At 46.7% G+C, this 13,704-nt stretch overlaps 1 protein-coding gene across 2 annotated transcripts in view; it reads right to left on the bottom strand.

Moving 5' to 3' along the window:
- The window catches only part of LOC126527708 (uncharacterized), a 418,438-nt gene that overhangs the window by 46,111 nt on the left and 358,623 nt on the right, over nucleotides 1-13,704 (bottom strand). For both annotated transcript variants that reach the window (XM_055068895.2, XM_050175573.3), the window contains 3 exons: nucleotides 8,585-8,724; nucleotides 7,284-7,443; nucleotides 5,466-5,566 (listed from right to left, as the gene is read on the bottom strand). In XM_055068895.2, coding sequence (XP_054924870.2) covers nucleotides 5,466-5,566; nucleotides 7,284-7,443; nucleotides 8,585-8,724 — 401 coding nt within the window. The remainder of the gene's footprint in view (nucleotides 1-5,465; nucleotides 5,567-7,283; nucleotides 7,444-8,584; nucleotides 8,725-13,704) is intronic.

Genomic DNA, 13,704 nt, shown 5'->3' with positions numbered 1-13,704 from the left:
ATTATTGGTTAATAAAACCACGCATTTGAGTTGTTGTCCATTCGAACAGACTGTACGCAAGGTAGATTTGATTTTACAACCACTGATAATTATGTTTCAAATCTGAAATTCGGCACGCTCGCTGTGCTTAGACATTTTATACCGAGCACGCCCACCTTCACCGCCGAACGAGAACGGCTGTGGAGCTGTCCTTAAGGGCTTGTCTGTAAAGATAAAATAATAATTGAAAAGTAAACTGAGGACAACAATCTATACCTTGCCAAGGGTGCGATGCCGGTACAAAAAAAAGAAGAAAAAAAGAAAAAGAAAAATAAGGTCGAAAGTCCGAAGCTTCTGCTCGTCGGTAAGACTTAGCGTGCTGCCGTTTGTTGCGCAACCGTTTTACCGAGCGGCTTGAGCGCAACGCTCACTCTCCTCTGTCGAGCCACTCTTCCCTGAGCCCATACTACCTCTACACACATCACGGCGCTGCGCCTATCACGTGACAAAGCACGTGGCAAAAGCACCTGCTGCCTCAGAGACTCGCGCCGGCGCGACCTTGACGACAAGACGGCCAATACTTTTCAGCAATTATTGTAAAAGTTACAGACCGTAATTCCATGTTCTGCCTTTCACTGTCGTAGAATTTATCTTTTTTGTTTTTTCTTAAATGCTACAACTTTGATCCAAATCAGTTCAGCGGTCCTTTAACGAGGAGCTTTCTGTGTTTCACACGTATCTGAATAGGGAAATAGAAGTCAGCCTCAATATAAAGCTTCCTCTTAACTATACTTTGTCCACTTGCTCCCCTACACTTGTAGAGAAGAGTGAGAAAGCGTGTCAGAGTGAGTGTACACTTTATTTGTACGGTTGTTACAATGTACTGTATTGCATTATATTGTATTGCGCTGTTGTGTAATATTGGATTCATAGTTTCTCTGTAATGCCGTTGTGTTGTTTCGACTGTTACGTTGTGCTGTGTTTATTATGTTATATTGTTATGTTATGTAACATTGCCGTTTTTACTTGCCTTGTTGCTCTGATAGGTGTTTTGTAACGCCGTAGGGTTGCTTTGACTGATACGTCGTACTGGCGCTGTTTGCGCATTACGTATTCAGTCATTACGATGAAATTGTAAACGTTGGCGTCTGATGTGTCACAGGCTTCTCCACTATCAATAAGTTGTCGAACGATGAAACGATTATAATGTGAAGCGTTCCCACAGTAAACCACTTTTCGCAAACATGGCTAAACTGTTGTTTTTTATATTTACCTGCGCTTATGCACCCCTCTACTGCACAAACTACTACACAAACACAAAGTCCGGTAACTACTCTTATACTTAATTGCTTTTTGTTTTGTTTTTCGCCTGTATTGTCGCGCGGGCATGACGTCGGAATGAAACTGCATTTTGCTTCTACTCTTTCTTCTACACAAGTTTTGCGCGCAAATGTAACAAACGGTGTGTGTAAAAGTGCAGCCTGTTCATCAGATGAGGAATGGCTGGCGTCGCAATGGTTCGCCAACATTTCCCTCTTGTATTGGGTCATTTAGTAAAGGACAGTTAGAAATATAACGCAGTTAAGACTGATCGGGTCGACAAGACGTACGTTACCAGCCACCGCTTAAACCGCGTGCAAACTCAAACTGGTAGAGGCAATGAACAAAGGATGCGACAAATAGCTGGGATTGAAAAATAGGTCTAGAGGAATGTAGGGAAGGTGACAGTTTGCCAAAAAAATCAATCAATCAATCAATCAATCAATCAATCAATCGATCAATCAATCAATCGTTTAGTTCCCCTTTCGTAGAAAGGAAAGAAGCAGCCACCTAAAAGAGCGAGAAGACGCAGCAATAATAAAAGAAGATAGATAAGGCAGGGAAAATGAAGATTTGAGGCACGCGGAGTGAGAGAAGGCGAAAAGGACCAGCGAGCACCGAAACATGCAGGCGGGGCGGCAGATAACAACTTGAGCGCGAACGCCTCGCGTCTCCTCCGCCGTCGCTAATTAAAAATCACCCAGCCGTGCCCGAGGCACGCGACGTGGTTTATTAAGACGCGCGTGACGCTCCTATGCGCTCTCCAGACCCCTTTCCTTGAGCCGCCCGTTCTCTCCCCCTCCACACCACGCCTCAACTCTTCTCTTCCCCTCCTCATCCACAGATCATCTTAAGAGCAGGATGCGTCTTGCGCGCCTCACCCCCCCCCCCCCCTTCCGCCTCCCCCTAGTCTCTCCCTTCCCGCTGCTTATCGGGGTGCTGCGCCTCGTTCAAGACGCCGGATGATATCAAGACGCAAACGAAACGCCTCGTCACGAAAGGGATTTCAGTTTATTTCAGCTTTACAAGGGGACATTAACGAGCAAACGAAAAATCCGGGTTAGTGCGGTGAACTATGCCTTTAAAACTCCTTCTGGGCAAATGTTTTGACGAAAACACGTCGGTTCCCGGTGGGGAGAAAAAAATTATATTAAAAAATAAATGGTTAGAAGGACAGAAGAATCGAGATGGCACACGAAGGACAGTTAATCAGAAGGCAAGCTTCCACCTTGTCACCCTACACTGGCAGAAGGGTGACGTGAAAACGAATTTGAGGTTTCATTAGAGAAATATTGGCGGAGAACTACGAGTATATAGGTAAACGAGCGACATAAAATTAAAGGTTGTTATAAAATACTCTCTACAGGAGCGGCGCAAGTCAGTGAATTTAGTAAAGTGCAGGTAAGTATAATATACTAAGACGGGTTGTAAACGCATTCGTTGCGCAGGACTTGTCGATACTTTTCAAGCCAACACTTGTCAAATCGATGCTCATCCAATCAGCACTTATACAAATACGCTCGTGAAAGCAATGTGCGTATTTGTGACCGTAATACTTTCAAACCAACACTTGTACAATCAATACTTGTCAAAGCGACGCCTCCTTCAACCAATAGCTCTCAAACAAATATCAGCCCAGTCAATGCCCGTCGAAAAAGTACTCACCGGAGCGAGGCGCATTATCTGCAGAAAGACGTCAGACCATGGCTCACGCCAGCATTCTACTTTCGCTCGAGCAGTGCTAAGAGCTACCACATTTTCTCTCTCTCTCTCTCTCTCTCATATATATATATATATATATATATATATATATATATATATATATATATATATATATATATATATATATATATATATATACTGACTAATCTGCGCCAGTGGGACGTCATCTCAGGATGCGTTACAGGGTGTCCGCCGCAGACCGGACCACAAATACCGCATTCTCCGTTAACAAAAAGGCCCCGTGCCCCTAAACTACGACATACTGGCCGCAACAGAGCAACAGCGGAATGAGAGGCGGTTCCTAATACGGGAAACTGCAGACTCACACGAAAAGGATATAAACGTGAAGTCAATGTGTGAGTGCAAAAAAAAAAAGTAAGAACTTTCACTGATAAAGTTAGGCGCCAAGCTTCCTCGCACTTTCCATCAACGCCGCATTCTGTCCGCACAATGCAACCCACACGCTACCGGTTACAGCCGCAGAACAAAAGATGCATAATCGCATTCCAGTCGCCACTCTTGTAAGTGTGAAGGAACTGAAGCGCTCGCACGTGGGTGACGTCTATTCAACAACTGGTGCCGTCTGCCGAGATCGATTGAACTGAACATCCATCTATTATACTCTCTCTCTCTCTCTCTCTCTCTCTCTCTCTCTCTCTCTCTCTCTCTCTCTCTCTCTTTTGGGTGAAAAAGCAAGCATTCGCTTGCTTTTTCACCCAAAATAGTCCAGAATCGTAGAGCGCAATTCAGGCGTAGGTCGCTCCTATATACACAACGCATATGTTCAATGCGAAAAAAAAAAAAAAAAGAAAGGTCGCTGCCGGCAGCTTAATGGATAAACCACGCTGTTCGTTGCAAGCGTGCGCATTACGTAACCCGCCAGGATCGCATACGATGGTCATTTTTGGGCCAGCAGCGAGTGCGGTACCGAAAGAATTAGCAAATAAAGCGTAGCGCCCCGTAGGAGGCCTTCCAAGGCTACGAGCGCTAGAACGCGGCGCTCAAACCGTGAGGCACTGCACTCCGCTCGCTCCCAACCGTTCTTCCTCTTCTTTCTCGAAGGAAAACGGTGCGACGTATCGGGCGAGATGAAGGATGGGAGAAGCACAACCACCGCTTCTGTGTCCACACGCGAAAGGTGAGGGGCCGCGAATCGAAGGAGTGTCTCGCGTGGGAAGGAGTGACGTAGGTTGTAGGTAGGCGGGCGGGCATGCGCGGTTGATGGAATACGGAGAGAGCTTTTCGTAGGCGATCACGAGCGCGGCTAAAAATAACAAAAAAAAGGGAGGGGGAGGGATAAGCACAGCAGGTTACAATAATCGGTGCGTCATCGCAGAGCTCGAGGTCACGGGTTCGATCCCGGCTGCGGCGGTCGCATTCTTAGTCAGGACAAAATGTATCAATGCGCAAATTTCACATCGCACGAGTTTGCCACACGGGGAAAGGGCATTACTGATGATACCGGAGAAAAATGCTCCTGCAGTGGAGAATACGCTTGCAGCGCTGTAGGCGCTTCCATCAATTCGGACCGAGACCCGAGCAGGTATAGTTTATGCCAATAGCTAGGAAGGTTCGTACAGGGCCTCTGTGTTTCTTTTACGAGTTATAATACCCCCCTCCCCCTTTTCACTCCTCATTTAAAGCGACCCTTCAACCGCAACCGGCCACAAGCTGATAGCAAGAGCATCGGGTCGTTTTCCCATTCCGCAAACTTCAGGGTAGACCAATTGCAGCTCGAAAACAATGATAGCCGACCTGGATACGAACGCAATACGGGATAAATAGATGGCGATCGGAATTCACGATCGCTCCAACCGTGATCGAAATAACTGCTGACCTCCGCCGCACTGCACACACGGAAAGGACCCAGAAACCCCGCTACCTGGCTGTTCCTGCAAAACCCCTCAGCGTTTTGCAATTTGCGCGTACCGGTTCACAGTCACTTGTGCTAATCTTTCCGTTTATTTTTATTTTATTTTTTGTCGTTGTTACCCGTGTACACTCACTATCAAACGCACACGCACGCACGCACGCACGCACGCACGCACGCACACACGCGCGCGCGCGGCAGCACAATCAACACGAGCAAACTGCTTTCGAAAAAGAAAACGAAAACGAAAAACCGCGCAGCAGGACAAAGCAAAACAAGACGAGTGAAAACACGTATCCTCCAGACTAATCAGTAAAGAAAGCTGGCACGAAGGAAGGAAAAGCTAGTTGAAACCGGAGGCGGATGCTAGGCGAAAAGAATGCGCAAGGCAGTTAGTTCCTGCTTTCGCGACTGTCCGTCTTATACATCCACTCCCGCTTATTCCTTCCCCATGAAGTACTATGCACAGACACGACTGGCGGAATCGAGACAGAAGAAGTGGCTTTCATCTGCACACGATCCCCGTTCACGACAAAAAGAAGAAAGAAGGAAGGAAGTGCTAAGAAAAACTTGCCTTGTCTTCTAAGAGGAAACAGTGCATGGCTTGGGTGACGTCAGCTGCGTGCACGGAGTTGTGGTACGGGTTGTTGCTATGGTAACCGTCGTCAATCAAGTCTGCGTTGCATCAGAAGAAAAAAAAATACACGAAAGAACTCTTAGAGACGTAGTATTTCATCTCAGCCACGCACCAAAGTCTAAACACGGCAACGCGACAGACCACAAAAAAAGAAATATGAATGAAGTGTGCGCCACACTTCCTGAAAGTTTTCGCGTTCACATTGTCAAACTCTGTGCGTACAGATATGAACGCGGGCGCAAACAGTCAAAGCCTGGAGAGACGAAGCACGAATACAAAGAGTTCTGCCTCGCCTGTCCTTTTCTGGGTTTTTTTCTTTCTTTTTTATTGCGCAAGGTTTTGGACAGTGCTGGTATCCATAAGCTTTTGTCCCTGCGGACACAAACACGCGAACTTACAGCAGTCTGAAAAGCTCTCTGTCGCGGCCAAACGTTCTCTGTCGTACACCCGGATACTTCGCAAAGTGTCAGTAATACCACTAATAGACCAAGGCCAGGAAGAATTCAGCGCAGTTTCCTTCGAATTACTTCCGCTGCCAGCCATCCTTCAGAGCGCTGAAACACACACAGACATCGGTTGGGGACGCAGCCCTAAGGCTATCTGGGAAGAAAGCCCTCAGACCGACAGTTGAGAAGCTTCGGATTTCGGGATTTTCTTCGCAGTAAACTCCGCAGTTGTTGCTACTTTGCGCGGCGACCTCAGGAGAGTCAAGATATTGAGTTGAGTGAATTCTGAACTGTTGATTCATTTACGCAGCGAGTTAGCCAATTTCTAAATTGATAATTCGGTGAGCGGTGAATTCGGAAATGCTGCTTATTTCGCACACCCATCTCAGCAGTTCTTGAATTTTCGAAGTGCTCGATGTTCCAACGATTTCAGAAACTTCAAAACACTGAATTCAGTGAACTTTGAAATTAGAAAAGATTTTTTTTCACACAGTGCGTTCATAAGTGAACGAATTTTGAACGCAGGATGTTGAATTAGTAAGTGTTCGTCTCTGCCAACAGGATAATCAATGAGATTTTGAACTTCGAATTCAGTACGCATTGAATGCAGAAGCCTCGGTCCCTTCGGAGAGCGAGTTCGAAAGCTTCTGAATTATAAATTCAGTGGACAGTGAATTCAGAAGCAGTAGCTCACTCGCAAACCGAGCTTCAAAAGCTCTTAATTAAATTCTAACGTGTTCGATTCTTTAAGTAAGGAATTCAAAAGCATGTAATCGCCAATCCAGTGAAAAACGAATTCATGAAATTCGCTTCCCTTGCACGGCAAGTTAAACGCTTTTGAATGATGGATTTAGTAGAAGCTGAATACATGTGTTCTGAATACATGAATTCTGAATTCAGTGGACATTGAATGCACGAGTCTTGGTCCCTTCACACAGTGACTTCGGTAGCTTCTGAATATTGAATATAGATTGCCTTCACGCGACGTCATGGATGCAGTACCTCACCGTGCCAGTACCTACAGATGGCGGCTACGATGACGTCAGTACACCATATCAGCTCCTAGTAGGTTGTTTCAGTTTTTAACAGTGACTGCTTTTCACTAGATTATCACGGTTACCAAAATGGAACTCGGTGCCACCCGGGCCTGTTCTGTTATTGTACTCTTGCCTACTCGCGCAACTTCTCGAAACGTGAGTACCCGAAGATGACTGCCACGATGACGTCGACGAAAACTACGTTTGAAAAGATACTGACTTTAAAATCCCTGATTCCCGCTACGTCTGTTAAGAAGAGGTGGTGTACTCACTGAAGCAGTGCCAGACGCGCACGGCGTCCAGGTTGAAGGTACTGAGGAAGCCGTACTCGTGGAACAGGTGCACACACAGGAGGGGCATGGAGCGCCCACCCGAACACGCGTCCAGGGCAAAGGTGTTGAACGCCCATTGGTCCACTCGCGCCAGCAGACGCTGAACGGGAACAGCACAAGCACTGTTTGTCACTGCTACGACAACAAAAGCAGCAGCAGCAGCAACAGCAGCAGCAGTAGTAGTAGTAGAGGTAGTAGTAGTAGTAGTAGTAGTAGTAGTAGTAGTAGTAGTAGTAGTAGTAGTAGTAGTAGTAGTAGTAAGAAAATTTAAGGGGGCACTAAGTTATTTCTACACGTATGAAAGCAAAAGCATTGCGACCCCCACGCTTTGCCTGGACATTATGCCGCAACGCAAGGCCCTGGACTCGACTCCCAACAATCGTGGGTTATATTCCCTTAATTAATTATATCTTAATTGCTTTACCTCAATTACCTTCGTCTTAACACCAAATGTCGAGGGTTCGACCCACCAAAGGTCGTGGGCTTGTGTGTCTTAATTACCTGTCTGATTAACATAGCCTTAATTCGCACTAAAGTCGTGGGTTCGACTCCTACCAATGGCCATGGGTTCCAGTGTCTTAATCAACTATATCTTAATTAACTGTATCTTAATTCGCAATAATTAGCACTAATGTCGTGGGTTCGACACCTACCAATGGCCGTGGGTTCGAATGCCTTAATTAACCGACCCTTAATTAACTTCGCCTTAACGCCAAAGGTCGTGGGTTCGACTTCCACCAAAAGTCGACGGTTCGATAACTTTGGTCACGTTAACGCCGACAACTACGCCGGATTTTTCGCCTCGTGAACCATATAATGATTTCGCAGTAATAATAATTACAAGAAGAAGAGATGTACAGCGAAAGTTAAAGATTCAGGTGTGCCGTAGCTGCACTTTGTTTCATATTCAGCGCCTGGCAGACAAGCACAAAACCATGAAAACCATTGCAGAAGCAACAATATACACGACAATATGCGATGCGCCTAATTGTATTTGATAAGGACAAACCTGTACCACACTTCATATACTGTATTTTGGCATCATAAGGATGCCTACATACAATAACGAGAAGTAAGCGTGGTGGGAAAAGAACGCATACAGTTATGTACCTTTACAGACTGAGGCATTCCAGCCACGTGAATAAGGTAGATAAAGAAAGAAGTGTGTAGATTCATAAGCACGTGCACAAATAGCAAACGCAGGCGTACTATTCAAAAGAGGACACAATTCATAAACGTACCTCGGATACGCCATGGTAGGAGTCATCCAGATTATTCATCAGGTGACTCCAGGGCTGAAGCACAGGTTGCCGTTCGCGTCTCCGGTAGAGCGTCAAAAATGGCGTCGTGGTGAGGGGGCGGTCAATGCCGATGTCCAGCGCTGCAAGGGAGACGCAACGAGACACCCATTAGCGCGGCACATAACGATAGGAGTCCACGAAAATACGGACAGACAGTTCCGCGATCCCGTGACTGTCACTCCTGCACTGCCTTTTCATGGTGGTGGTGGTGGTGGTGGTGGTGGTGATGTTGAAGCAGGCGGGGTTAGCCTGGCATACATAGCCGGCAATTGCTCCGCCTGATCCTCCTTCGAGTTGAGATCAGGGGGTGTGTCACCAGGTGTCGATGAGCCCCGTGTCTCGCAGGAAGGCTATCAACAGTCGTTGCGCTCTCTTCCTGAATTCCTTTTCACTCCCGCACGACGCGCAATACTTCCATAGTCAGCAATCACAAAACCAAAAGAGCTCCACCTCAAGACCACCATGCAAGTGGCGAAGCACGCTTTACAGGCTACAAATTGGAGCAGAAAACGACGGCAGCAGCACGAAAAGCACAGTCTGCATTGAAAATCCGGGAAGGCTACGACTCTCTAGCACTCACTATCAACTACGAACAGAAACAATTGATGGAAAGGATGCCAAAACTACGAAGATAGTGTGAATATAAAAGTGTTATAGAAACGGAGAGAAAAGAAGAGACAGGGAAAATTTCGAAGTTATTATGGTAGAGCGAGGAGATCCCTGCCTGCGAAGTACTGTGCCTAAGGTGGCCGTAACAATGCAAATACTACCGCCCCGTCGATTTAGAAAATAGAGGACGTCCGAAGTAACTCGGAGCGCTGAGAAAGAAAGCCTGCTCCATATATGAGCACGCTATTTCATTTTCGTCAAATGCGATAACCATGACACAGCACAGTAGTGTTGGAGACAGGGGAGCTAGGTGGAGCGTGGTATGCTTGTACGTGGAAGGTAATCAACTTCGCGTTAATACGGCAACTGCCCGTGACTGCGAGTCGCAAATGTTTAGTTGGGGAACGGAGGCGTTGAAGGAACAAAGAAAGAGAGAGAGAGAGAAACGTCGCATTCGCGGAGAGTGAACTCTTGGTCAATACGTACTAGTTATGTACTTCTAACGTAATTAAGCGGCACTCGTATCGAAGAAGGTAACAAGCAACGTGGCTGCAAGAACGGGGTGCGGCACATATTCGAGCTTCTAAGACCCAAAATCGCAAAGAAGAAAGAAAGAAAGAAAGCACCCCCCCCCTGACAAACTTTGCAAACTAAACTTCCTCCCGACAGACAGCCCGGTTGGTAGCGCCACGTTCCTTCACTCAATTCCGGCGGCTTCCCTTCTCTCTCTCTTTTTTTTTTACTCCTTTTTTTTCTTCGGGCGTCGTTAAGGGCGCGCGCAGGCACGGTTCTGGCCGAGCATTCCACGCGCGCGAGTACGTTGCCCGGGCGCGCACAGTCTGTCGGTAAGTGCCGCTCCCCCCAATCCCCCAGCTCCCATTTTTTTACGAGGCGTAGGTACGCACATTCCTCTGGGCCACTAATTGAAGCTCCGAAGGGTGAGAGAGACGAAATCGACGGAACATTGCTTCAGCGCCACATAGACAAAAAAAAAAACGAGAACGGGAAAGGGCGGGAGGAAGGAGGCGGAGAAGGAAAAAGAAAAAAAAAAGACCAGCGCGCGGTAAATGCGTTCGCACGCCACGCGTCGCCTCACGCGTCGTTAAGCCCGCGGACAATGCGCGGAGACGCGGCTTCGAAGGCACGCATTTTATGAGCCTCGCGCAACGCCGCTAATGGCCGATCCCCGGCGCTGTCCGCGACCCCCCCCCCCCCCCCCCTTGTCAGGCAGGCTGTTGTCGAAAGGAGAGCCGCAGAGGACTGAGCCTCTACGTAAATAAAGAAAGAAAGGAAAGACAGAAAGGATCGTCTAGTTTTATAGTCAAAGTTGAGTGAGAGCTGAGCGGTGGACGCTGCTGAAATACGCTGCTGAGGACGCTCGCTGATCAGCTCCGTTGATTGGCTAATAAATGCTACGGAGCGTGTGGGACGCTGTGCCGTATCGCACTGCCACCGGGACCTCACCAATCGCCCGTTACCGAGTACCGTAATACCCTTCCGAAAGCACGCGCCGCGCACTGGTATCATGGGCAACGAACTGGGACAATTCCTTCGATAAGACTGTCTCTGGGAACGCCCCGCTTTATGTAGCCCAGAGGATTGCCCAGCAAAGTGGGGCTAAGGGATGGATCAAGCTTTGCTTTGAGAACCTCTGTGTCCAACGTGGGTTCAGAACGCAGAATAAACAAAGAACTATCACATTCAACAATAAAAAAGGAAGGGAAAAGATAGATTCTTCACGTCTGCACAAGTTTTTAGCCATAATACACATATTGAAACAACGAATGGAACCTTGATTTCGATAATCGTGGTAAGGCCTCTTCGCGATACTGCAGAAAGGTGGGCAGCTGCATTCGGCGTACTCTAAGGAATCCCAGGCGGTCAAAATTAATCCGGAGTCCCTATACTACGGCGTGCGTCGTCATCCTATATTGGTTTTTGCACGTAAAAGCCCAGGATTAATTTTTTTTTTACCAAGAGTCATCTTATGAACGCGGGCCGCAAAATATTGTCAACTACAAGCGTTCTCGTCTCGAAAATAAGAAAAAAAGAACGACAGAGAAAAGACAAACGGAACAACGAACACATTTGCATGAAAACATAATCACACTTGATCATGGCGACATACTAAAGGACCGCTCACGTAATTCTGTAATCGCCAACTTCTTACACATTTTCTTCTCTACCAAATAAGTCTCAACCGGACGGGCATACAGATATGCCGATATACATATACCGATATATATGCCAATATGCCGGATATGTAGATACCGTTTAGCGTAGCGATGCGAGCCTGATTGTTCCAAACACAAACTCTTCGACGCGATACATGTTGCCATCTCCACACTAAACCAACCCCGGTCGCAACCCAAGCTCAGGGCTCGATAAGGTTTCCCGGCCCAAAAACACGCCGTTCAAGAAACAGGCCAGGCTATTATTATTTGTTCAGCGACAACAATTTATTCACGGTCTCAGTCGCAATGCTCTGAAACAAAATCACGAATTCAACGTTGCGTAAGTGGGACTGAGAGCGCTTTACACTCGGATTGTTAAGTGAAAAGGCGAGAGAAACTCAATACAAGACGACGTGTAACAAGACGCGTTGAACAAACGCCCGTGGCAAGTTTCATTCACGCTTGGTAGAGTCGGACACGCTGCAATTAAACACATGAAGCTGGAGAACGGTGCAATTCGGAACTGCTCGGAACGCGGCGCGGCCGAATATCAGAAAGAACGTCGGCCCATACGCAACGCGAAACGCAATTAAAAGGATTGCGCAGTTCCACGAGCACTAGACGTCCCTTGGAGATGATTGTACAGTAAATATGAGATCATGCAAAGAAAACAGAAAGGGAGTGAAGGCTATCGAAATATACCCTACTGCAGATATAACTCAACCAAAGCGAACACCTGGTCGAACCCACTTGTGGAGAGCAGGCTAATGTGCTGACCAAAAATAGTTTCGATATATATCAAGTAATTCGATTTACCTAAGCTCGCCTGTAACGAACTCAAACTTTTCTGCCATGTTTGTTATACGCGGATTTGCTGCCTTCGGTGGAGAAGGCTCAAAGAACAGAGAAAGCGTTTATCGAAAAACGAAACTATGCGCAGTAGGCAGTAATAATTCTTGCCTGTACCTTGGACTGTTTCTTTAGAGTCGACAATGATGACGTTCCGGGCGTGCGAGATTCTGGAGACGTGGTGTGGACGCACGTGTAAGCGACTCGATAGGATATTGCACTGCTATACTTCAAGCACTTCCGCACTCATGCTCGTGCAACCTCTAAATAAAAAGAGCGTGACAAAAAAAATCATAAAAAATATTCGTGAAAGCAGCATTGGTACCATACCAGCAGCCTTATGACACTGAGAGCGGACGCCCCAAGTTCCATAAGTACACCCAATGTCCTGTTCCTTATGACGGAGTTATATTACGTGGGTATCTGTCATTATAAGTTACGTATTCGCTACAGAGAATAAATTGATTAATCCGCATTCGTTATGAGGGAGTTATTTCACGTGATTATCGGTCATTAGTTTCTGCGTACTCGCTACAGCGAATAATTCGATTTATCCGCATTCGTTATATTCGGGTTCGACTCTACTCCAATAGGGGCCCCTAGGAGAACTCACCGAAGAAGAGTTAAAGAGGCAAAAACACTCATTTAAAAAACAAAAAATGTCCGTCTGTAGTCTTATCCTGCTTAGAGAGTCCCGTCGTAATGAGCTTACCCGAAGCGGTTTATGACAAATCCTCCTATGCCTAAGCACGGAGCTACACTTAACGCAACGCGCATCTGGCAAGTCCTCGACGCCGGAGTAACTGCTACTTCCCGTAGTTAAGCCAATTTAGGAGAGTTCGAGAACGTACTCCTTGACGAAATACGTTGACACGTTTCTTTTCAATCACAGTGGATGAGCTCCCGCTAGGCGGCGTACAGAAACTGTCGGAAATGAGCGTTAAATAATGCAGAAGCACTTTGTCGCGCAAAAAAGAAAATGCTCGCTTCTAGTTCTTTTTACTAGAACGAGCTAGCATAATGAGCTTTCCCAAAGCGGTTCATAAAAGGCGTTTTTACCTTTAAGCATGCAGATACACAATCTTTTTTTGTTATTTCAGACTCATCCTAATCTCACTTATAGTCAAGTTTACTGGGTTTGGTCTTGTGCTATTTTATGTTGTTGAGCCTTTTACATCGTATACTTAAAACGCACGCAGACCTATCGTAGCCAGCAGGTACTTCATCACTGAAAACAGCGTTATGCCTCCTATTGCTTTCTTCGCGTAGAAGGGTAGCGCGCACAGTAAAACTTCATAAGATTCATTATAACAATGCGCATATTAGGGGGGATTTGTTTTCCCATCCTTATTTCCCACCGTCCCGTAGAGACTATCGTCATAATGTGTCCGTTCCTCAATGTCGTACAAAACAACACCGGTTCCCCAC

This window comes from Dermacentor andersoni, chromosome 9, assembly GCF_023375885.2.
Source record: "Dermacentor andersoni chromosome 9, qqDerAnde1_hic_scaffold, whole genome shotgun sequence".
In the NCBI taxonomy this organism is placed as follows: domain Eukaryota; kingdom Metazoa; phylum Arthropoda; class Arachnida; order Ixodida; family Ixodidae; genus Dermacentor; species Dermacentor andersoni.
The sequence above is the reverse complement of the archived record's forward strand: the minus strand, read 5'-3'. Positions and strand labels throughout refer to the sequence as shown.